Source organism: Neovison vison, chromosome 2 (assembly GCF_020171115.1).
Source record: "Neovison vison isolate M4711 chromosome 2, ASM_NN_V1, whole genome shotgun sequence".
NCBI lineage: Eukaryota > Metazoa > Chordata > Mammalia > Carnivora > Mustelidae > Neogale > Neogale vison.
In genome coordinates, this window is record NC_058092.1 from 164,644,995 (window position 1) to 164,670,541 (window position 25,547).

Here is a 25,547-nt window from a genome sequence, read left to right on the forward strand (position 1 = left end):
AGGGTTTAATGAAAATCCGATACAGGAGTATTTATTGAACTATGTACAGAGCCTTATAGTACATGTTTTGTGAGGGACATAGTAGGGTGTAAATCTAGATTCTGAAGCCATTAAGTGTCTCTTAAATTATTTAAGACACATTTGCATTGAATGAGGTCAGCAGGTGGCTCTGGGGAGTGGAATAAACATGAACTTTACACACCAGTGTACCTCCGATTTGGTTTGTAAAATTATGCTCGCTCTCATGTAATCTGTTAACTGTCATCTTTGAAACTTTGTGAACGCTGACCATTTTTCTAAAGACGTAAATCCAGATTTGTGGGTGAGTTTGGGCTCTTGTCGAGATCCAAAGACAGAATATGTGACCGTTTGTGTCATTTTGCTCATAACCTTCTAAAGCTCTCTTCCCGGTTTTTCATTTTTGAAGGCAGGAAACGGGGCCAGGCATTGGTAGCCTCAGGCAGTAAACACTCATAAGAGCTTGGACTTGGCACTAGGTACTGAAACATGGTTGTCCTTCATGCAGGGTGTAATGTACTTACTGGAAAAGTCACTGAATATCTTACCAGATCACTTCCTCTGAGACTGAACTCTTAAACTTGGCCCTTTCTAATGATGCTTAAAATATATTTCGTCCATACCGTTCTTTTTCCCTCCCACTCTCTCTCTCTCTTGCTCTCTTACAGCAGCTCAGCTTCGTGGGAGGGTATGTGCTATGGTGAGTGCTGTGAATTGTGTAAGACTGGTGAATCAGACCTGTACCCACATTACAGGTTAATAATTACAATAATAATAATAATAATAATAAAGCAGTTCAGCTTCCTGAGGTAGTGTGATGTCTTTAAGGCAATAAGGTGAAAGTATCTTCCTTATTGTGTTATAGTTACAACAGTTCAGAGATTCAAGACTTCTGCCTCTGTCCCAATCCATCCCTTTTCTTGACTGTTCCAAAAATATGGCTTCTCGAAAAAAATTAACATTGTAAAGGGGTCTGCCTGAATGACATATAGCTAATGGCCTAGCTAATTAGTCCTAGCTAATTTCTAGTTGTCAGGTAAGACCAACTCTTCAGGATGGCAGAATGTAAAATAACACGTGAAACCTATGTTCACACAATGCAAATTTTAATTAGTTGGAAAAAATTTAAATGTCCATTTTAGTGTCATGTGTACTCTAGCTTCGCCCTCCCTTCTCCACTACTCCCTGACCCTCCCCCACCCCCATATGGGAGGTTTCCAGTTCTTAAAATCGTGAAAGTCCTCCATTCAGGGACCACCCCCCACCCCACCCCCGGGCCACCCAAGACTCGTCAGTATCAAGATGCTTCACAGGCTGACCCCACATGTTCCCTGGGAGAAGCTGGCGTCCTCCTGCTTCATCAGATGTATGATCTCATTGTACACACGGTGAGGGGCGTCCAAGCCCCAGATGAAATCCACATGTGCCCATTCAGGAATGTGCTTATGGTAGATGAGATTCGTCACCTCAGAGAGCAGCGTCTTCATGTCCTCTGGATTTGAAAGCCAGTCCTGACCGCCGGACCACATTGCGGTGGGGACCGTCATGTCTCTGACTTTGTACCTTATGGGAGTTGGCTAGAAAAAAGGAATGGTTTTTTAGCTATCGGTAACATGTGGGCCACAACTTCTATTTCAAGCCAACCGAGTCAAAATCTGCCGTGTGTTGTGCAGAAAGGCGCATGGGCGCCACAGCCAAAGGGGACTGTATTCAGAGTGTCTGTTCAGCCCCTACTTGGAGGTACAGTTGGTTAGCCTTGGTTTCTTCATCTGTAAAAGGGGGATAACACTTGTAACCACTTACAAGGTTAAGTGACAAACCATGTAAGAGACCTTCCACCTTAAGCATGAATTTTCAATTCGTTTTCTCCCTATTAGTAAATATTTAACACATACTTTGCCTTTGAAGGATAATGTTCCTGTCCTTTTAAAGGCTGATTTCACAAATTTCAGAGGGGTCAGAATGAGAGAGATTCTCGAGAGAAAGGCAAGAGATTGGAGTCCCGAGAAGGTTGCTAGGTCTTCACAGAGACTTTCTGGGAGAGCAAAGAGGCTGTGAAGCAGTCCAAGCTCAACACCTGGGGAAGTCAATGGCACTAGAACTAGGGTTGTTTGAGCCTGGGGTTTGGGGGGAAAGTAACGACTAGACTTTTGCTCCAGTCCCTGTCACCCGAAGAAAGTTATGTAGAATTCCAAACTGATGATCTCTCTTATTCAAACGGTGCTTCTTGATCAGACCGGCTGGCTGAGCTCTGATCAGCATCCTTAGATTAGGGCTGAGCTCTAATCAAGTATCCAGAACTTTCCACAGTAAAGCTGAGCCCCAATTCTTCTCAGAAAATCCACCATGGAGCCAAGGCTTCAACCCAGGAGTCCTGGTTGACTGTGAATTTTGAGTTCTAACCTGAGATTGTGATTTGCAATAAGGAGTATATATTAGTACTTTATCCCCATTTCTGGCACAGAACTCTTTACTCTTGGATTTTACCCAGTGATGAGAGTCAGTAAGTGTCTTTTCTTAAGTCAGTGAGGTGACTTTTGGACTTGAGGTAAGGATGGGGGCCATTGGAGCCAAGTGGAGCCAGTGGAGCCAAGCCTGTGATTAGAGGGTTAGAACTTTCAGGGCTGCCCCCAGCCTCTAGGGAGAGGAGGGCGCTGGACATTGAGTTCAATCGCCAATGGCCAATAATTGAATCAATCATGCCTATGTGATAAAGCCTCTATAAAAACCCTCAACAAGGTTGGGGAGCTTCCAGGCTGGCGAACACATGGAGATTTGGGGAAAGCCATGGGCTAGGAGAGAGCTGGAAACTCCTTGCCCTTCCTCCATACCTTGTCCCCTGTATCTATTCTTTCTGGCTGCTCCTCAGTTACGGTCTTTTGTAATAAAGGGGTGATCTAGGAAGCAAAATGTCTCTCGGAGTTCTGCGAGCCAACCTGGCCAATTAATAGAACCCAAGGGAGAGAGCTGTTAGAATTTTTCAGAATTTTTCTGACCGGTGGGTCCGAAGCACAAGAAGAACCTGGACTTGAGACCGCTGTGTGAACTGGAGGGCCGTCTTAGCACACGAGTCCTTACTCTTACACTCTCTCCAGGTAGTGTCAGGACTGAGGTAGATAGCAGGACACCCAGCTGGGGTCTGGAGACTTGCCTGTCTGGGGTGTGTGGGGGGAGGAAATCTCCCCATGCTCCCCTCCCCCACAGAGATGATCAAAGTCACCTTTCATGTTCTAACTTAGATATGAAAGTTTGGTGCATTCCATGGCACAAGTCATATATATATATTTTTATTTCACAGGCACCTGAATTCAGGTCGAACTCTAAGGTGCTATGATTCTAGAATGCCTTTTTTTGCATGCGTGTTTTCTTTTTCTTTCCTGGGGCCTACGTCGTGTGAGCTGCTCTCTCTAGAGTTTAAAACATTAATGTTGGTTATTGAAAACCATCTTGGAGCCGGAATCCTTTCTCCAAAGACATGTTTTAGGAAATGGCGAAGAAGGACCTAATAAAAAGTAGCAGATGGGGGCGCCTGGGTGGCTCAGTGGGTCATGATCTCAGGGTCCTGGGATCGAGCCCCACATTGGACTCTCTGCTCCACAGGGAGCCTGCTTCCCCTCTCTCTCTCTGCCTACTGCTCTGCCTACATGTGGTCTCTGTCTGTCAAATAAATAAATAAAATCTTAAAGAAAAAAAAAAAAGTAACAGATGCCTGTGACTTAGAATTTGCTAGTCAGGGCACTCCCCAGTCTATCCCATTTCCTAGGCTTTTGGATCTAGACTGATGGGCGGGAGTGGATATTATGTATGATCCAAGATTCTCAGAGGTTGGCCTGTGTCTGCCGGGCTCCCTCTAGCTTGATGTTCCTATGGTCAGAATTTTTTTGCGTTCACACACAAGATAACCAATGATCTTCAGTGGGGATCTTCTGCTCAGAGGAGCATAACTCTCCCTTCTGACTCTCCACACCTGTTCATTTTGTTCTAGAGCATTGCCTGTGCATTTTCTTTTTCTAAAAGATTTTACTTATTTATTTGACAGACAGAGATCACAAGTAGGCAGAGAGGCAGGCAGAGAGAGAAAGAGAGGAGGAAGCAGACCCCTGCCAAGCAGAGAGTCTGATGCGAGACTCGATCCCAAGACCCCGAGATCATGACCTGAGCCGAAGACAGAGACTTAACCCACTGAGTCACCCAGGTGCCTGGCTGTGCATTTTCTTAGATAATGTAATAACTTTTCATACTTCTCACTTGCAAATGACAGATGTGTTAAAAGTGTGACCAGCAGAACTCTTAAGGATAATCTAATCCTGGGGGGACCTGGGTGGCTCAGTCAGTTAAGCGTCTGCCTTCAGCTCAGGTCAGGATCCCAGGGTCCTGGGATGGAGCCCTGCCTTGGGCTCCCTGCTCAACGGGGAACCTGCTTCTCTCTCTGCTTCTCCTTCTGCTTGTACTCTCTCTGTGTCACATAAATAAATATCTTTTAAAAAAGATTATCTAGTCCAATTAATCATCATCATCATCATCATCATCATCATCTTTTAAGTAGGCTGCATACCAAGCATGGAGCCCCATGCCGGGCTTGAACTCATGACCCTGAGATCAAGACCTGAGCTGAGTTCAAGAGTTGGATGCTTAACCGACTCAGCCACCCAGGCACCCCAGTCCAGTCATTTTTAAAGATAAAGACATCGGGATCAGCAGAATGAAAGCAGCCTATCCATGATTCCACAGATGAGAGACGGAGGCAGGACTCACAAGCAACCCTTACTTGCTCTTTTATGGGCCATGAAGGAAACTCACCCCAGCCATCCTCATTCCTGGTTTTATTTTTTATTTTCATTTCTTGATCCTAAAAGGGTCCTTCTAGCGACCACCACAGTCTACACTCTTCCCTTCACTAGATCTACGTCATCTTACTCCTCAGAAGCCCAAGGGCCCTGTTCATGGTGGCAGACTCATCAGGAAAGTTCTCCTACCCTCTTAGGAAAGCAGGCAGCCTCTCGTAGAAGCTGGGAACTTCTCTCTTTTCAAAGGGAGTCAATCCCGAACTCGTATTTTTATTCCCGCCTCTACAGAAAACCGTCATTACAACTTCCCTCCCTTTTATTTCAGGAGGGTGTGTTCGATTTTCATACCTGCTTGCCCTTCTCCAGATTTTTGGTCTCGCTCCCCCAGTCATATGCCCGGAGTTCCCCAGAATTCATTGCCTAAAAGGAGACAAATGGACATGGCCTTCAAACGCGTCCCTGGATAAGGGTGGCAGGAGGGGCGAGCAGGTGCTAAGCCAGGGGAGGGCAAAATCTGAGGCTGCCTTTCCCTTCGGTGTTAGGAGAATCTTCGAGAAAGCATCCGGACAAGAGAGTAAGGCCCTTTTGGGAAGAAAGATGCACTGGAGATGCTCTTGCCACCTTTTCCTTCAACTCCAGAAAGTGCATTCCTACTGTGGGCCGCGACAGGTGGCTGTCCCGCGCACCTCCGCGGACTGCGACAGGAGAACGCCCGCTAGAGCCCTGCCGTGCGGTGATCCCGGGAGAAGGTGACCGGAATTTCACCCAGGGCAGACTTCTTCGTTCCTTTTGATTGTAAGGTCTCCCTCCCCATTCACATGCACACACACTCACACACACACAGAACCACGACCTTACAGGAACAATTTAACTAGGCTCTAAATCCTCAGAGCAAACCGGACTGATATTTGTGATTTTTAAATTTCACCCTCAGTATTCTTGAATTCGGAGCCCTCCGGGTTTTGTTCAATGAGGTTATGGCTGGAGTAGATGAGGACCCAAGGTTAGCTATGTTCTGGCTCTCTGTCTTTATCTCCATCCTTATTTCCACAGCAAATCGGTCACCCTTCAGTGTCGTCTATAAGGAGCAAGATTAGGCACAGTGCTTCCTTACAGTGACGCAGGAATTAGCCTCCGCACGGCCCCTGAATGCGTCCTGGGTGATCCGAGAGGGGCTCGTGGCCCCCAGAGACAGAGACAGTGACTGGTGATCGGTGATTGGGGGTGAAGTCTGCAGCACGAAGTTCTCCTCTGAATTAGGTTCTCCTCTGAATTGTGCCGGAGGAGCCCAGAAAGAGAACGGAAACATGATCTCCGGCCTTGTCTATGAGGTGACTAGAGGCAGAGGAAGGTCTCACTTGGACCACCTGAAGTCACACTCTCAAGGTCCACTGAGGATTTCTGGGGCCAACCCTCCCCTCCCCGCCACCAGCTCCTGAAAAGAGATTCAGGGTTCTGGATCATGGTGGCAACAGCATTGACAAGATCATATTCTATCCTGGAATAAATTTAAAATAAACCTTGGCTGTCAAGAGATAAGCTTTGAGTGCCCTAGACAAAGTATGCAGAGACCCGCGGCAAAGACGACGGAGTTAGCCTTCCTACCTGGCTCCAATGCAGGATATTTTGCACGGACGTTCCCGCTAGAGTATGAGCAACGTACACGTTTGCTCGGCTCTGTAACAGAACACAAGTGGTTCGTAGGGCACGGGAAACCCATAAGACGTGTGCCTTGGCCAGACCACGTCTGCAGGGTGTTAGACTAAGAAACGGGAATATCATCAAGTTATCAGCAATTATTCACAGAACAGTAATATACACATGTGCGTAAATAAAAATGCCACTGAGTGTGTCCCAGGACACCTGTATTTGTCATCTCAGAAGAGTTTCTCTTTAGACAACTAATTTCTTTAAAAAAAAAAAAAAAAAAAAAAACAAAAAAAAACCTTGCCAGAATAAGTAAGGACAAAGGAACTAAATTGGGTTCAAATCCCACTTCTGCCATTCCCTGTTTAGGTCGATTTGGGAGTAATTGAATGCATGAGATCTCGGGATACTCGTCTATGAGAGGGGGCTACTGATGACTCCTGTCTCATAGGATTGTTACAGAGAAGCACTCAGCCCGGCACATAACAAATCCTTATCAAACAGTAGCGATTGGTCATATTATTATATAAAAAAAAAAATCTTCTGGAGTGAAAGATGTGTTCCTCCAGCTTCTAGAGACGCTGCTGATAGATAGCAGCCCACTGCTAGGCTTCCTTTGGGGGCCACCCCATGTGCAGAGAGCAGCCCTGCCCAGGGTCTCCTCTGGCGACATCTGTAGCAAATGACAGGTTGAGGTGAGAGTATAGAGACCAACCCTCTCACTCTAACTTGGGACAGCTTAGAAGGGTCACCCCACCTTCACATCCAGCTGCATCACAGCTTGATGTTTTCAATCTACCGAATCCTGCTTCCTTCCCTTCCCTGGCATCATTCCAAGGGTAGAACCCCAAATCGCTGTGCACACTATTTTTTTGCCCCCAAGTGTACTTTCTGAGGAAGCCCCATGGTGACCCCCCTGACAAAGGCTATGCCAAAGCTCAAAAGAAGCTCTGGGATGTCCCATGAATTGACAAACTAGAAGAACCCAAGAAGAAAGATGACTTCCACGATGCCCAGCAGCTCTCTCTTTTGCATACGGTCACCTCACGTAGTAAAGGGGCTTTCAGACCTGTTCCATCCACCATCTATGACGTCTATATCTAGCAATACCCTCATGCCAGCCTCGACTCAGCGTTGAAGTATTTTCCACACGTTAGTATGATTTGAAGAAGACGCAGTAAGCCTCCCCTGGCATTAGCTCGCTCTTAGGAGGTGAGACTCACTCCTCGTTTTGCTTTGGAAAACTAAGAATTGACGAGGTTCCCACTTACCATGTTCATGTTGTTCGTATTAAATCCTCCCATTAGTAACATGACGTTGCTACAGATCTGATCCATAATCATCTGACCACACAGGTAAATAGCAAGGTGTCTGAAGAATCTGGTCTGGTACAGAAATTCCTTCTTGCCAAACAGTCCCTGTTAAAATACGACATGGAATCGTAGTTGTTACGTTACAGTGAAAAAGAAGCGTATCTAGTTTGAGAGCATACAGACCTTCCAAAACTGATAATGGAGTCATGTCCCCAATAAGCCCATTCTAAGTTGCAAATATTGTTAAGTCAAAACCTGGGAACTGTGGCTGCTGCCTACCTCACGAGAGAGGTTTGTCTCCAATATCACTAGCCCAGGAAAAGATCAACATTCAGGGGTGCCTGGGTGGCTCAGTGGGTTAAAGCCTCTGCCTTTCACGTCGGGCTCTCTGCTGGGTGGGGAGCCTGCTTCCCCCTCTCTCTCTGCCTGCCTTTGCCTACTCTCTGTCAAATAAATAAATACAATCTTTTAAAAAAAATCTTTAAAAAAATTCTAAGTATGATTTCTGCTGAAAGTGTATCACTTTTGCACCATCATTAAGCCAGAAGGCCATGAAGTCAAGCTATTGTGAGTGGGGGCTGTCTGTATGTCTTAGCGAGCTGGGTTGGAGGACTCTTCTATGCACACAAGGAATTATCTGAGGAGTCACGTACCTTGATCATCATATCCGGAAGCAACAAAAATTTGGTAGTAGGGCCTTTTGCATGTTTGACAGTGGCTATGGGCGCTAATGCAAAATACATTTTGATTTTCTGAGCCAACTCTGGCATGGTGGAAAAAGCAATAAAGCCTACAAGAGAAGAGACAGGTCAGTGTGGATACTGTGTATCCTAGAATCCATAAGATGCTAATTGTACTCTTACCAAGTTATTTCAGTAACTATGAGTGATTGTATCTTAACTGTCCTAGGAAAGTTTGAGCTCCTTGATGGGGAAAACACCAGCAGCCATACACCTCAGTGTTCCCTACGACACCTGGCATCTACCTTCCAGCTAGTAGGTTCTCCCTGCATTATTGAATTAAACTATTGAGTCTAATGGTACAGACTTTGAGAAAACATATATTCAGAGAAGTAACTGTGTGCTGGACACTTTTCAGGGCACTCTTGTGGTTCTTACCTCATTGAATTCTTAGACTCTCGTGAGGTACTTTTAACAGATCTATACTTCACAGTGAATGAAATTGAGAATTAGAGAACTTGCCTATTTATCAGTAAGTAAGAAGCAGGTTCTGTAGTATAATGGGTGTTGGGATAGTAGGATTTGTCGCCCTCGGCCCGCAAGAACGACAACCAGCCTGGCATGGTGTTAATGCTTCGTCTCTTTATTTCGACAACTTTCTTAGCTTATATGTGTCAGGGTGACCAATAAGGGGCCAAACAATGGGGAGAGCCAATGAGAGTCCTGTTATTATACTGATTAAATTTGAAACAGCCAATGACTATGTCCTCCTTCAGGTGGGCTTCACCAGAAAGTTCGGTGTTTACTTGCAGCATATTTTGCTGGCAGTGAGCCAAGCGCCATCTTGTAATGGCGGGGACTTTCCCGGCCGGAGGCGGTCCCCAACAAGGATTTCCGCTGGCCTCCTTGATGCCTACATTTTCTGGAACCCTAACAGTACCATGATCTAATAGACAAGCTATCTACTGAACTGGGTCCCAGCTCCTATTTTTGTCATAGACCAGGTCTGGGACCCTGGCTAAATCAGTCTGTGCCTCAGTTTTTATGTCTGTGAAAGTCTCTGAGTTAACCAGAACGTGGGGACCATCTCTGTGGAGCCTTGGCAAGAAAAAAAAAAGGCTATCACATAAAGCCACAGCTTGGTCACTGTATTTGAAATACTCTACATCTGTGAACTCCCTGTCTAGGCTGTATTTGCAGCTTGAGGGGGAGGGGAGCTGGGCAGAGGAAGACCTGTATCACGTGACTTCCTCCAGTTCCCGGAGGTGAGTGAGTATTCCTGAAGACAGTGTCCTCCCCCACTGTTCCCTCCATGTGATCAGGCTTGGCAGCCACATGCAAAGGCAGGCCCAAGAGTGACTCATTCCTCTTGCCCTCCCAACTGTACCATCAGTAGGACTGGGTTGGAACTCCATTAAACTCTATTCCTGCTGGATTGTGACCCTATTAGAACTTCCCTTGAATGTCAAGTTTGAGAACTCTAGCTGACTTCTCCCAGCGATACTTCTTCTTTATGCAAACCTAGTATAAGTCCTCCATCTAAGCAGCTCCATGGCTGACAACCAGAAGAATCCTATTATGCTTTTTTGTCCCCTTTCTCGTCTCGAAAGGGCATTTGGTTCATCATCAGCACCTTTGTCTTAATGTCAAGCTGGACAATTTGAATGTAGAGCAAAGAGAACCTCAGAGGCCTCTGGCCATTCGAGCAGAAGCAGGTATTAACACGCTAAATTGCTTTCTGTGAGGGGTGTGGTGAGACGTGTCATCCCCAGAGTCAGTTCATGGTATTGGAAAATCCAGAGAGGAAAATGTGAAAGGCAGACCCTTTTTGCTCGCCAGAGAGCATCAAATAAAAATAAGCCCACTGATCTCCTGCCCTGAGTTCCAGGGAGGGTGTGCTCCCCTGTCTCCTCAGAATCCCATTCCTTGGCCGTCCCCTTTGGGTTTGGCTCAGGGTGAAGGCAAAGAGTGCTCTCTGCCCTCCCAGGAGAGCCTTCTCCTCATGGCACACACTGCATCCCTCCTTGTCCCAGTCTAAGCCAAACACACTTTTCCTGCGGGCTTTGATCTGAGAGAGAACCAGAGGACACAACCTCCACTCCCGTCTCCCTGGCAATGACCTGTACCCAGCAGGGGCCGTGAGTTAAGGTTTCTCACAAATTCACCAAAAGCAGAAGGACAACAGCATGAAATTCCAGACATTGGCCATAGAAGGGTAGGAAAAAGACTTGAATGGAATCCTCCAGCTGCCCTGTCTGTTGTGTAATGATCATTCTTACTGTTTAATGGGATTGAGTGCACTGTCTGGACCAGAAACTGCACTTAGATTTGTGTCTTAGACAAAACCCCTGCCTCACAAAGAGGATCCACATTGTCCCTGAACAGTTTGAACATCTCTAACCCCCCTACAAGGAAGTTACTCTCTTCATGTTGTGGATGAGGAAACTGGGACCACAGGTGTTGGACAAATCACTCGAGGACATTCACCTAAGATATGGTAGAGCCAGATGTGATCTAATCCTACATCTGCCTGCCACCAGAGTCCTTGCTCCTTCTGCTCCTTCAGTCCCTGACTTCCACAGCCCCAGAAGAGTCGCCGAAGAAGACAGGGCCAGAGCTGAGAGAAGGTCGGGTGCCAGACCCCAGGCACTGCCGAGCACCATACGCCCACGTCCCTGACTATACAAACCTGCTCTCCATCGAACCTACCCATGGTGGTGCCCTGTGAGTAGCCGACATAATAGATCTTTTCCTGGCCAGTTTTCTGCAAAATAAAGTTTATGACTGCAGGAAGGTCAAACCTAGCCATCTCATCATAACTATAAAGGGGAAAAGACAAAGTTACATGAAAAATTATAATCAGAAACAATGAAAGCAGCCCCTGGGGTTTACAAACAAGCCCCCGAGTCATCAGCCCCACTAGCTTGTGACCATGCCCCTCAGGATGGACTTGTGTCACCCCTGTGACACATGGGGGTCTTTGGGCTCACAAACCACTTGCACTATTTGCATCCTGCTGTTTTCTCCAGGTAGTATCACAGAGCGATATCATCCTCAATGAACTTATACTGAGCACGTGATCTGCCTCCTAGTAGAAATGTCCTGCTGTATAGTTATTGGAACAGCACCTGGCCTTACGGATTCATTTGTATGGAAAGGATTAAAAATGCCGCAGGGCCCTTCTCTGATATAGGTTGAGATAAAGAGCAGGTTAAATGCTGATACGTAATTTACACAAAAACATTAAAAGCTGTGAGATATGTATTAGCCAAATTAATAATCCCTAGGGCTTAATAGTTTCCCTGGTATCTCTAATGTTGCCTGATCTCATTGCTTTCTGGGGGTACAAGTCCTTGTCATTATTCGGGGGTGGGGGAGTTTGTTCCAGGATATGCATTTACAAGGACATGGACCTACACACCTTCTCTCAACTACCTGACACCAACTACCATTATTAGCCAGGCCTATTAGGCAGGTCCATTCTTCTATAGGGGAAACCCATTCTCCCCACTACTTCTCCCAAATTAAAACAACTGGGGGCTCTCTACCAAGATGGTGCATCCAAAGTAAATTATCCAAATGCTAGAAGTCCTATTCTTTACCCGGTTCTCCCCAAGACATCCGTGTCCGCCTCCACTCGGTATACCTGAAAGCCCAGAACTCATCTTGGTCTACGGAGAGGGTCTTGTGTTTCCGAGACCAGGTGTTTCCCCTGCTGTTCCCCAGCCACACGTCAAAACCAGCATCTGCCAGAATGAAGCCCAGGCTGTTGTTGGGCAGGTTGGAGATCCAGTTGCTGGCGTCCCCAAGCAGGCCGTGCTGCAGGAACACCACCGGCCTCGGTCCTACGCGCAAGAGAATTTCAGCCATTAGACATGTTCTCCACCTTCCTTTTACCCTCTCGTGTGCAAGCGCCTTCAAGTTCAACAGACCCGTGTTCAAATTTTGATTTAGCTGTTTGCTAGATTGATTATATTAGTTGGTCACTTAACCTGTCTGTGTCTCAGTTTCTTTACCAGGAAAACGGGATTTTTGTTAAGACTAGGTAAAATAGCGCACAGGGAGCAGATACGACGATGCCGTGTAGAGAAACGATCGGTAGAGTTCGGGTTCCATTGTTGCCTTTCTGTAGTTCTTCCTCTCACTCGGTGTGTCTGGGCTGAGGATATTAGAAGTGCCCAGGAAATAGCATAGTCTAATAATTAAGGTAATTATGTAATTATAAATATAATGATATATTACATAATTACATATGCATATATAATCATATTATAAAATTATATCTATATGCATTTGCCATAGGTATCATATGTATAATGATTTAATGATTACAGGCCCTTCATGTCAAAAAAAATTCACAGGCCACCTGAAGGAGCTCCCATTGCTCAAATATGGGAAAATTTGAGATTCAAAATAAATAATGATAGCAATAAATCATATCCCAGTGAATAAATTAAGAAAGTGTGAGTCTAGGGGCACTTGGGTGGCTCAGTCAGTTAAGTGTTGACTCTTAATTTTGGCTCAGGTCATGATCTCGGGGTCAGGGTCTCGGGGACCCATGATCGCTTGTGCCCCTGACTCTTTAAAAATATCAAGGTCAAAAGAGACAAAACTTGAGAAATTTGTTTCAGTTCATAAAGGGGACAAAAAGTCATGAAGACTAAATGTGGCATATGACCTTGGTTAAGACAACTGACCAGAAGGAAGATCAAATACAAAGGACTTTGGTATAACTGAAAATGTATGAATATGGGCTATGCAGTAGCTACTAATATCCATAAGTGTTAATTTCCTGATTTCTTGATAGATGTATTGCAATGATAAAAGAGAACATCCATCCTTCTTTTTAGTGAAAGGGATCAGGATAGGACCCAGCCTACTGGGTGATTTTCTCCTTGAAGAGGTCAAATGGGAGGTGCAGGAAAAATACTGGCCACTAGAGGGGAGTATTCTGCACCAACTGGACCCAAAGGGCAGATGGATGGGTGTGTTGAACTCCCTCACTCTGGGGGTTTTGAGAGAACTGTGTACGTAAACAGGATGTGAGAACAGTCTCCATCCACGAATAGGGGTGCAGGTGACCCGGGAGTTCCGACACCGCCGCAGTCGCTCGACTGCTTGGAAAAGCTGTGCCTTGCTTACCTCCTACGATTTGCTGGGCTCAGCAGAAAGTTCTCTTTGCATCTCCAGGCTCTCTGTTTATTTGTATAAAATTCATTCGTTCATTCATTCCACACAGATTTATTGGCATCTAGAATGTGCGTGGCATTCTTTTAGGCACTGGCTGTATAGCTTTCAATAAAATTGATAAAGTCCCAGCTTCCAGGGAGTTTACATTCTGGTTGCGGGAGACAGATAATAAACCAGCAAATTATCTATTATACTAGGGGGTAAGCGCTGTAGGGAATGTAGGCAGGATAAGAGGCCAGACCCTAGTAGGTGGCAAGGGGCTGCTTCAAACACACCAAGGTTGGAGCAGGCTGGACTTATAGAAAGCACAGCTGTGCAGGAGGTATATTAGGGAAAAAAAAAAAAAAAAAGCTGGTTTTCAAAGAGCTGCACACGTATAAATTAGAATAAAATAGAACCCTGAAGCTCGTTTACACCAAAGAGGATAGCCTTCGCCGCAGTCTCAGGTCTTAATTAAGGACGTGGGCTAAAGTGGCAGACAGGTCTTGATTTGAACACAGGTTTTGCAATATTCTAGCAAGTGCTAGCATAGACCTTCTGGGCAAGTTACTTAACCTCTGTGAGAGCGTCTCTTCAGATTATTGTGAAAGTTAAGAAAGACTAATGCAATTAAAGCACATGGCATCCTAGCTGGTGTTTGCAAAGAACACAGTATGAAACTGTATTATCTGGACTCATGGTAAATATTATAGTTGCTGCTATAAATGTCGAGCTAAAGAATTCAAAGAACTCGAGCACACTTTCGTTGGTAATGAATGTGACTATTTTTAAAAAGCCAGCAGTAGCTGAAAATCTCATACAAAAAAAATGGGATTTCATGAAAAAATATATCAAAAAATTAAAAATGTGTATCTATTGTCTGATTTCTTAAACAAAAAGAAAAACAAAAACAAACAAAAAACAACCTCAATGAAAAGCTGGCAACATCCCAAATACTTGAAATGCTTTTTGGATGGGGAATACAGAGTACGCGTGGTGGGTGCCTGGTGCCATATTGGAGTTTGCATTCTCCATGAGCAAGGGTTGGTATGTTCTATTCAAGAGACCATCAGTGGATATTCTAGAATATCTGTATAAGAGGGGTTGGGAATGGGTCAAGAAATGGACCTTTATTGAAGGTCTTTTTTTTTTTTTAAAGCAGACACTATGTTTCTTTGAGATCATTGGGGATATTTGGTATAACTGTGGTGGTGGTGATGGGGAGAATGGGGGGGTGAAGCTATCTTTTGGCCCAAACAGTGGGTTCCAGTCTATAACAAGAATCCAAACTCCCCTCGACACACTCTAACCACAAGGAAATCATTACTATAGAGAAGGCTGCCGTGTTGGGATGGTATGGGGTTGAACCATACCTGTCTTTTTAAGTTGCGCTGGGCCTTGAGGAATTCTGTTAACAGAAAGGATGTACCCATCTTCTGTCACAACTTCGTACTCCTCACAAGGATAACCTTGATGTCGGATGATTTCGCTCTAAGGAAAAAGCAGTGTCTTTTGAGTTTAGTTCTGTATGGCTATACTCTCAATGATCCAAAAGTAAAACAGAGATTCCTTGACTCTGGAAGATAAAGAAAGGAGTCCCTTCTTTTCCCCGTTTACTGATGTTATCTTAGAAGAACTAACCAGCCCTCTCTAGTATTGATTTTCTTTGCCTTTAATGTAGAGAATGGACTAGAACGTGGTTCTCAAAGTGTGGGCCCTGGACCAAAAGGACTGAATTGGAAACTCTGAGGAGGGGGCCCGGCAATTTGTGTTTTAACAAATGCCTTTGGACATTCTGATTCACTCTAATGTTTAAGAACCACTACACCAGAACCCTGATTTCAAAGCCTGGGTGCATGCTGGAATTTTCTGGAGGCACTTAGAGGTACAGTTTCCTAGGCTCACTTCAGATATGGGACCAGATAATTGCAATGAAGTCAACGAGGCGTTCTTCCCAGGACAGCTTCAAAGAACCTTCAGGCCATGCGTTCCCTGCGGCTCTTTTCAGCTCTAAGAAGCACAGGCTTAAGAACAGGAGCTCTTAACATTTTTAGGTCAGGAAGCCCTCAGGGAATTTGAGGAGACTGATAAAAATCGATATACACATGGACACGGGGACTTTTTTTTTTTGGACACATTTTTGTATCTCCTTTTAGGGTTTCCTGATTCCTGGTTGCCTATATATTGACCCCTGTTTAAGGACCCCTACTCTACACAGATATCACACGTAGAAACTCTGTAAAACAGGAAGCTTCAGAAATCTCCTCAGTAGCCTCCCTATTCCTGCCCACCGTCATCACCCAGAGGGGGGTATCACTTCTCTCAGCTTTAATAGGACCGTGAGAAGAAAGCCAGGTGTGAAACGCCCAGTGTAGTGCCTGGGGAAAGGGGGCATAGTAGTTAAGAGAAAGGCCCTTGAGGTCCCCTGCTTGAGTTTTATTCCCGGTTCTAACACTAATACACAAACCAGCTGTGTGATCTTGGAAGAATTACTTAACCTGTCCCTGTTCTTTAATTTGCTCATCTGCAAATCAGCTATACCCACGGTCTTTACTCTCTGGGGTTCTGGCAAGGAATGTGAAGAGATAATGCATCTAGAATGCTCACTAGGTTACCTGGCACGTAGTAGGTATTCAATAAGCAATAGTGACTACTAAAATTAAAAATCTCCCCCACCTTCCCAAGTAACTCCCATTCAGTGGCAGACTTCTGCTTAAGAGATCTTTTTCCAGAAAAACTTCCCTGAATTCCCTGGATTAGGTCCCCCTCTTCTTTATTTTTGTCTTTGATTTCACTGCTATTGTAATTAGTAATGGAGGATCTATTTTCCTGCTGGACTGGAAGTTCCGAACTTGGGTCTTTTGGCGTTCGTAGATGTCTCTGGAACATCACTGACTAGCACATTAACAAGGGATTGCTAGGTGCTCAATTAACACTAGCTAGAAAGACTCAAGCAAGAAGCCAGTTGTAACCCCAAATACAGGCTAGATTATATCCATATAAATCAATCTACAGAATCAAATCCATTTAGGCTCTGAACAGCTTGTATTCTATACATCGAATGTACACCAGTAATTATATGGATTTCCTATTTTACTTTGCCTCTCCAGGCGTAAACACTCAATGGCAGAGTCTGACTCAGTGGGTTTTGGTGTTAGGGTTCCTGAAGCCCCAACAGCGCCCAGTGCTCGGCACACCCAGTGGGTGAGGCTTGGGGAGACCGGTTCTGCCTCTAGTTGAAGACATTGCCTCCATGCAGTAGCTCAGCGGAATGTGTGTAGGATCCTCCCAGGGCCAGCAAGCTGGTGGGATCCTCTTCTCACCCGGGAGGATTGATTGCACGTTGGTTACAATTATGAGCTTTGTGTTCAGGCAGGCCCGGATCTAAACTGTGGCTCTTCTACCTGCCAGTGGTACGGCCTAACTGAAGTTGCTTACAGCTCCTTGTTCTCAGGTCCTTGGTTTTGAAAAATGGGGATGATCCCACCCACTGATCGGGCCGTACTTCGACAGCTTTTGATCACTGTGTCTGCCATGGGGTGAGTCTAACTCTATGGCAGGCATTCCTAAACTCAACACGGAACTTGAAAGTAAGCCCAACACTCTGGATTACCTAAAAGGACCTTGCATCATTCATGAGTCTTACATACATGAGGCCCTCTCTAGATTTCACCAAGGCTCCCTTCTTGCCAGTTGACTGAGATCCCAGTCCGAAGGAGGGTATGAAGAATGGATGCTTCTAGAAGCTGGTGTCCTGACAGTAAGCGGGGAGGACTGAGCCCTTTCTAATATGGGAGCAAAAAGGAAAGGAGTAAAAATCACAGGTGGATTGGAATTGCCCAGGGTCTGGGTGTGGCTTAAGATATCACGATGATTTCTGTGCTCCTAGAATGAACTGAAGAATCCAAGAAAAATTTACATTGTGCTTGGGGCAAAGGGATTAAGTCATTCCCGAGTCTACCAAATTTCTTCAAGGAGGATGAAGGCTGTTGACACATACCCAGGTTAGCATTCCTCCCAGTACAACATACTTATTTATGTCTATGCTCTGCTATCAAAAATCACCACCACATAGAAATATAATATATAATGCAGATAATACACAGATGCAAAAGTAAGTATGTGAGCCACTTCCTTTCCCCCCAAACACAGAAAAACCCCAACTTACAATATTCATGAATGCTTCTGGATCCACAGCTTTCGTTGGCATACATCCTGAATTCACATCTCTTTGGAGCAAATACGCCACCAGAATCAGAAGCCACATCTCCATTCTGTGGGAGACAATCCACACGCCTGACAAGATCCTTGGCATGATCCAACATCTGCATTTATTGGTGTTTTTTTTCTTCTCCTGGCAATGTCACAACTCAATCCTAACGTCAGCACGATCTACAGCTTTAAAAACTTTCCTACATGTTCCATCCAGGATTCTTCCCCCAAATTTGGAAGCAAATCCAACAAGCTTGGTGGACAGGGAAGAAAGAGCTGGAAGCAGAATGGAAATGTGGCCCAGGATGTCTCAATGCCACCAGCCCCTCCCACTCCTCCCAAAACGCACAGTCACCAGCCCTCAGCTTCTAGCTGGGTAGAACCTTCTCTCACACCTCCAGGAGAGATGCGCATATGAGACAGCCCATAAAACCCTTGTTCTTCCATAAGGAAACAGGAACCACAGGGAAGACCATTTTTTCTTTTTTCTTTTTCCCTTGTTTTTGTCTTTCTTTGGAGAGTGGAAAGATACAGAGTCTGCAGAAAACTTTGCAAGCTTCTATAGTCACATTCAAAGACTTCAATGATCAGTCCTTTTTTTTTTTAAGATTTTATTTATTTATTTGACAGAAAGAGACAGCGAGAGAGGGAACATAAGCAGGGGGAGTGGGAGAGGGAGAAAGAGGCTTCCTGCCGGGTGGGGAGCCCAATGCGGGGCTCGATCCCAGGACCCTGGAACCATGACCTGAGCCGAAGGCAGAAGCTTTGCTGACTGAGCCACCCAGATGCCGCCCCCACCGCTAGTCCTTTAACTGCAGATCAGTGAGTTGATAAGTAGTTTTATTTAACATGTCAAGGAATGATGGGACATTTTCTCATCTTAGCAATGGGTGCGATCATCGACTGGAAGAAAATGAATCTTCCACATTTAGGCCATTTCTCTGTGGCTCGACTAAACAGACACACGCAAAAGGGTTTTATTCTGGGTTATAATCATGAGCTAATGCTGAGAGTTTCCTGAGACAAGTACCTGGCAATTAAATCACCTGCAATAACTCCGCTGAGTTGCAGCCTAGTTATTTTCACGACCGGAATGTCCCAATCGGATCAACCGTGGGGTGGTGCGAGCACTTCCTTACCCTAGTGCTGTTGAAGCAGGCCAGGAGGATGGACTTAACTGTCATTGTGAGTAAAGAGTGTGTTAGAATTTAAGAAAAGAAAAGAAAACAAAACAAAACCAACCATTATTGGAAGGGACATATTTCTTTGTTTAGGAAGATGGACGAGCCATGAGAGAGACTCTGGGCTCCGGGAACCAGAGGGTTACGGTGGGGGAGGGGTGAGCGGGGTGGGTGGGGGATGGGGAACCGAGTGATGGTATTAAGGAGGGCACACGTGGTGATGAGCCCTGCGTGTTACAGGCAGCTGATGAATCGTTGATCACTTCATCAAAAGCTACAAAAAATGAACTGAGCCAACAGCAGCCACACTAACTTAGAGACGCCTGGAATGTGGTTGGTGAAGGAGCCGAGGCTAGAACAGGACCTGCGAGTCCCTGACAACGGTCGGCCCACGGTCTCGGCCTCGCCCGTGCTGGGCTGGTGGCAGAAGGGCGATGACGCAAGCCTGAGGCTCTTATCTGGACCCATCTCAGCGTTCCCACCGCGCGGATCTGATGCTTGCTAAGGAGGGGACGTCCGACCTAGTTCAGAAGAGCAGAGCCGTCTGTCCAACAAGGCAGAGAGCCCCACGTCCTCAGTCCCCGCTGAGCCTGCTCGGACCTTCTGCAAAGGGAGACTTTCGAAGGGAACTTTGGCTCCCATCACTGATATCTTGGAGTTTTTAATGTTAGAAAGCTAGAAAAAAAGCAACAACCCAGAAACTCACAGTCGGCTCTTTTTTTTTTTTTTTAAAGAAAAGCATGAAGACTCGCCCAACATTACCTCGGTAGATTGTGGCAACAGGAATACCAAAAATTCAGTTTTAATTCATTGTTTAGTGTTATTACTACATGGAAAAAAATGTGACATTTCAGTGTCCTCGTCCCCATTCAAGCACAGAGCCTTACCAGCGTCCTAAGAAATGGCATCAATCTCTGGAAACTATCTCTTTAAAGCTTTTCTCCTGGGTTTGAGATTTGAGATTATTCTCAATGATTTCATTATAAATTTGGGAAACATAATCTACTCACATTTCCTCCAATATATTCAGGTAAGATCAATGCCCACATTGGAGTAATAAACTTGTGAAAATTATATGGATTTGTTAATAAAAGAATTGATGCCAATTAAACTGCTCAGTTCAGAAAGAATGCCATTTTGGGTGGGTTTTGTTTTCAGCCTTTCTGAGCCACGCCCTCCTTAGGTGCGAGCATAATACAGAGAAAATACAGTTCAATTTGGCTATCAAGTTCTTGGGTGACTTCATGAGCTCCAGCTGTTCTTTTGGAAGCAGGAAAGTGACATTCTAAGACCAGCTCAAGGAGATAAATTTTGAACAAACATGAAATAAGTTCATTTCTTCCCCACTCCAGAATTTTAACTACCTTAGCAACTTTCAAGCCATTGGAAGCATCAGAAGCATTATAAACAGAATGGGGGTCCAGATGTGCCAACAAACTTGACCTCCAGCTGGGAAGTGTTTCTCTACAGAGATTTATCTGTAAAGGCTTCTATCAGGGAACTCTGTCATCTTTTAAAATGGTTTTTTTATCGTGTCCATACCTAAAGATGGAGGGTCTGAAAGACCCCGGTATCTCAAAACTAGGAAAATGGATCTCCCCTAATGTTCATGATGTAGAAATCAATTCAGTATCAAAATGACATAAAAGCAACTGGTCCAATAGGACAGAGGTTAAAGAAAAGCTTTCTAAGAACAAAGTGAATGAAGAATCAGCATGTAGCCTTACCCCAAGTTGTACTGCATGTTAAAACTATAAGGAACAAACAAAACAGAGGTTCCTGGGTGGCTCCACAGGTTAAGCCTCTGCCTTGGGCTCAGGTCATGATCTCAGGGTCCTGGGATCGAGTCCTGCATCGGGCTGCCTGCTCAGTGAGGAGCCTGCTTCTCCCTCTCCCTCTGCCTGCTGCTCCCCCTGCTTGGGCTCTCTCTCCCTTTCTGTCAAAATTAAAACAACAACAACAACAACAAAAACTCTCTCTCTCCCTATCTCTGTCTCTCAAATAAGTAAATAAAATCTTTAAAAAAAAAAAAACCATTAAAATAAAACAAACAAAATAGGACAAAATCCCCCAAACAGAAAACAAATAGTAACATGAGAGTAAGAAAAACAAAGGCAAATTGAAAAAGCCCCTTCAGCTGGGAGAGAAGTTCTCTCTTCTGCTTGAGTTGTGTGTGAAAAGGGTCTTGACTTAGCGCTGTGCTTGCCTGACACTGAATTGAGTTTTATTAAAACAGTTCCTTCAGGTCGTCTAAGCTGAAGCCTGGAGGCCAGTTGGGCCTGGGCACCAGAATCTAACGAAAGTACCAGTCAGTGCTCTGGGCAGACTCTCTTTGCCATCAAATGACAGGAACTTCTGTGCTGACTCAGACTTTGGCCTGGCCTCTTCCTTTATCACAAAGACTTATCTCCAAGGACACCCCAGCCCTTTAGGTAAATGGCCTTTTGGTTTATCTGCCCTCCCCATGTGTCAGACATGCCTGAAAACACAGGATTCTCATTTTGAGACCACTTGAAACAGGACTGCGGGGCGCCCGGATGGCTCAGTCGGTTGGGCATCTGCCTTGGGCTCAGGTCATGATCTCAGGGTCCTGGGAATAGAACCCCGTGTCAAGCTCCCTGCTCAGCAGAGAGTCTGCTTCTCCCTTTCCCTCTCCCCCAACTCATGTGCACTCTCTCTTGCTTTCAAATAAATAAATAAAATCTTTAAGAAAACATGATCATAGAATAAGACAATGGAATGCGCTTAGGTGTGTGTTAGGCGTAAGGAAAACTACAGGGTTTTAAAATAACAATTGCACAATATCATGGTAGCTGGGCGGAAAGAAGGCAGAGCCTCAAATGTGGGTTCATCCCCTTTTTTCAAAGCTCTATTTGTATATTAATTTGATAGAGAGAGAGGGTGGTTGGAGAAGCAGAGGGAGAGGGAGAATGCCCCGCAGACTCCCTGCTGCTCACCCAGACCTAGGCAGGTCTTGATCTCAGGACCCTGAAATCATGACTTGAGCCTAAACAGAGTGGGACACTCAACGCACTGAGCCACCCAGGTGCCTCAGGGTAGGTTAATTTCTAAAACCAAATAGTCATACCCTAAAAAAAGATTCCTTCAGCTTTTGTCTATCGGAAGGATGACTTTGCTGAGAAAGTATTCTCCGTTGGAAGCATCTTAAGCTCTTTGAGCATCTCATTCCACTCTTCCTGGGCTGCAACGTCTCTGCTAAGACCTACCCTGACGGCTCTTTGGGGGCTCCTTTGTATCAGAGAATTGTTTTCCTCTTGCTGCTTTTAAAATTCTCTTTTGTCTCTAATTTTAGACAGTTTTATTACAATGTATCTTGGGGAAGATCGTTTGGGATTGAAATTTTGGAGTGACCTCTGAACTCTTTGAACCTGCATATCCATCTCTCTCCCTAGATTTAGGAAATTCTCCACCAGTTTTTCTTTAAATAAGCATTCTGTGCCTTCCCTTCTTCTCCTTCGTGGACTCTGGCGGTATAGATGCTGTTTCTATAAATCCCATACGCTTTCTTCCTTTTCTTTTCTTCCTTTTCATTCTTCTCTTTGTTTTTTTAGCTTTTGCTTCTCTGATTGGATAATTTCATGGCAAGCTCATGGCTTCGTTTTTTCATTTAAGTCTTCGTTCAAATTCTCTGTTGAGTTCTCAATTTAGCCATTGTATTCTTTAGCCCCAAATTTCTATTTGGTTTTATTTTTTATATATATTTTCTATCTTTGGTAGAACTTTCCATTGTGTTCTCGTATTGTTTTCCTGAGACCATTAAATCGTTACCTGTGTACTTTCAGCCCTCTGAGTAGCTATAGAAGTAGCATTTTGAATTCTTTGTCAGGCAATTTCTGGATCTCTGTTTCTTTGGGGCCAGTTCCTGGAGGTATGCCTTATGCTCTTGCTAGAGTCATGTTTCCCTCATTCTTTGTGATCACCGTAGCGTGGAACGGGTGTCTGTATTTGAAGATGCGGTCACCTCATTCAGACTTGATGAGCTGATTTTGGTGAGGGAAACCTTTAGTCTGTGGGTGGGAGCAAGCTGTGGCCTGCTGTGATACAAGGTCTAATGGCACAGGGGGCCAAGTGCGGGGCTGGGTGTCCGTGCCAGGTCCAGAGGGGAAGGAGGTCTTTTTGACTCAGGCTGCCGAGGTCCATTGCATCAACAACTCTGTGGCCCTTAGTGAGTATGTGGGGGTCTGCAGTGGTGGCCAGGGCCACTGGGGTCCTCAGTAGGCCCAGCAGCTGGGAATCAGGGTAGGCAGCCGTGGGGGCTGACGCTGGTGTTATGTACCCACTGGGCTATTAGTTGTGGGAGTCAAGTATAGACACGCTTATAGTGGCAGTTGTAGGGCAAGTGGCAAGGACTGGACACAGCCGTGGGCACACTGGCAGCTGCCAGGGGCCTTAGCTGTCAGTGTGTACTCTTATGACTGCCATCTCCCACTGGGCATGTGCAAGGCTGTGGCGGTCCGTGACCCGAGTCAGGCTGGTAGTGCACAAGTACAGAGTGAGGGACTAGGCGGCTGCTGCGGCACAGGCGGAGGAGGGCGCGAGAGAGGTGTCTGTGGAGGGGAGTGGAGGGGGGAGGGGAGTGGAGAGGGAAGGGGAGCAGGGACTGGGGTGGGGGCATGGAGGGCAGCAGGGTTTTGGGAGGCTTGTATCTGGGATGTACATGGAGCAAACCTAGTGAAATCAGCAGGGGTCTGTGGGGGCTCTGCTGGCCACTGGCATCTTTCTTCCTTCCCTTCCTTTCCTTCCCTTTCCTCCCTTCATACCTCTTTCTCTCTTTTTAATTTTTATTTCTTTGAGAGAGGGAGAGAGAGATCATGAACGGGGAGGGAGGACAGAAGGAGAGGGGGAAACAGGCTCCCCGCTGAGCTGGGAGCCGGATGTGGGACTCCACCCCAGGACCCTGAGAGCATGACCTGAGCCAAAGGCAGACACTTCACCACCTGAGCCCCCCTGCTGCCCCCGGCCACTGATTTCTTGAGTGGGAAAAGTTGCTGGGTTTGTCCACAGAACAGGTCGCTGGGCACCATGGTGGCTCCTGCCTTGTGGCTGTCATTCGTGGCCCCTGTTCCTAGTTGTCCCTAAGTGTCTCAGCTTTGCCAAATGGGTGGGGTGAAACCAAAGCAGGTCTTTGATGTGGTGTCCTAAAAGGCTGGGGAAGCTCCCCACTTACCTCCTTCTTCCTTTCTCAGCAAGGGGCACTCTCTCAGCTGGGGAGCTCCCTCTTGACACCAGACAACTGGCTCCGGGGCTGGAGGGATGCTGGCAAAATGAGGCTGTCTTCCTTTATTCCTGGGTGTGGTTATTGTCAGAGTATTTGCTACACTGTGTCGCTGAGATTCTTTAGGTGGACTCTGACAGCTCCTAGAGCTCTTTTATTTGTGGATAGTTATCTAATGGTTGATCTTTGTGGGTGGGGTTGGAGGCTGGCACATCCTACGCTTACTGTCTGTGTAACTCTCTGCAACTTTCTTACCCTTGCTGGGACTCAGTGTCACGTTATTTTTGTTGTTGTTGTTGTTGTTAAAGAGTGAGAGCACAAGGGAGGGGCAGAGGGAGAGAGAGAATCTCAAGCAGATCCAATGCCCAGATGCAGGGCTCGATCTCATGACCCTGGGATCACCAGGTGAGCCGAAATCAAGGGTCAGACCCTCAACTCTCTGAGCCACCCAGGCGTTCCCCCATTTTGTACCATGTGAATCGTAATGGCCCTTCTTCCCAGGCTGCTGTGCGGGTTAAGCGGGTATGAAGGCAATGCCTGGTGCAGAGCAGGAAACGAGCACATCTCAGTGAGTTTGCTTCTTGTGGGTCATGGTAGTCGTTGGGCTGGCTAGCTGCTCCTCACCGTGGCCTCCTGCTGGCTGAGTTGATGTTAGACCATAAGCCAGTTTCTCCAGCAACCAAGGAAACTCATTCAGTGTGGAGAGCCGAGGTCATACCCCCTGCAGACGGGTCCACGTCTGATTCCTGACTCCGTCCCTTCCAGCTCTGTGATCTTTGTGGACCCCCTTAGCTCTCCCTGGCTCAGTAAACTATGACATCACCATGATAAATGGGAAAATGTATACAAATGGAATAAGCCCATGTGGGTGCTTAAGGCATCAAACTTTCTTTCCCTGTTTCTTTCCCTCTTGTAGGGTCCTGTGAAAGAGACCCCAGCTGGGTGGCTTAAGTTTTCACATTTACTTCTAACCCAAGATGAATCCAGCCCAATGTTGGTTAGAGCTGAAATCACAGACGTCTGACATTACAGAGTTCAACTTCCTGACTTTTGTTCCAAAATGATATAATATGCATCCTGCATCTTTGCGGCGAAACTTCAAAACACTATACAGCACATAGAATGAGATGTACATCGTACTTTTCTTCCTGGAGTTAATTCTCACTAATAGCTTGATATGTAACCTTCAAGATGCTTTTTATCTGTTTACACATACGTGTAATTATACATTCACAGACAAATGCATGTAACTTTATATATGTGAATAAATAAATTTATTTATATAAATTGTGTTTATCTCCATA

At 45.7% G+C, this 25,547-nt stretch overlaps 1 protein-coding gene across 3 annotated transcripts in view; it reads right to left on the reverse strand.

The window, feature by feature from the left end:
* Positions 1 to 1,107: 1,107 nt before the first annotated feature.
* Positions 1,108 to 25,547, reverse strand: part of LIPM (lipase family member M) — a 32,380-nt gene continuing 7,940 nt past the window's right edge. Inside the window, exons 1-10 of one of the 3 annotated variants that reach the window (XM_044239463.1) lie at positions 24,196 to 24,375; positions 17,783 to 17,888; positions 14,988 to 15,105; positions 12,092 to 12,290; positions 11,155 to 11,264; positions 8,419 to 8,555; positions 7,724 to 7,870; positions 6,411 to 6,482; positions 5,154 to 5,225; positions 1,108 to 1,595 (exon numbers count right to left, since the gene is read on the reverse strand). In XM_044239463.1, coding sequence (XP_044095398.1) covers positions 1,326 to 1,595; positions 5,154 to 5,225; positions 6,411 to 6,482; positions 7,724 to 7,870; positions 8,419 to 8,555; positions 11,155 to 11,264; positions 12,092 to 12,290; positions 14,988 to 15,105; positions 17,783 to 17,887 — 1,230 coding nt within the window. In that variant the 5' untranslated portion in view covers position 17,888; positions 24,196 to 24,375 and the 3' untranslated portion in view covers positions 1,108 to 1,325. Of the gene's footprint in view, positions 1,596 to 5,153; positions 5,226 to 6,410; positions 6,483 to 7,723; positions 7,871 to 8,418; positions 8,556 to 11,154; positions 11,265 to 12,091; positions 12,291 to 14,987; positions 15,106 to 17,782; positions 18,131 to 24,195; positions 24,376 to 25,547 lie in introns of those variants that run through there. The other 2 variants (XM_044239462.1, XM_044239461.1) reach the window with 2 other exon arrangements.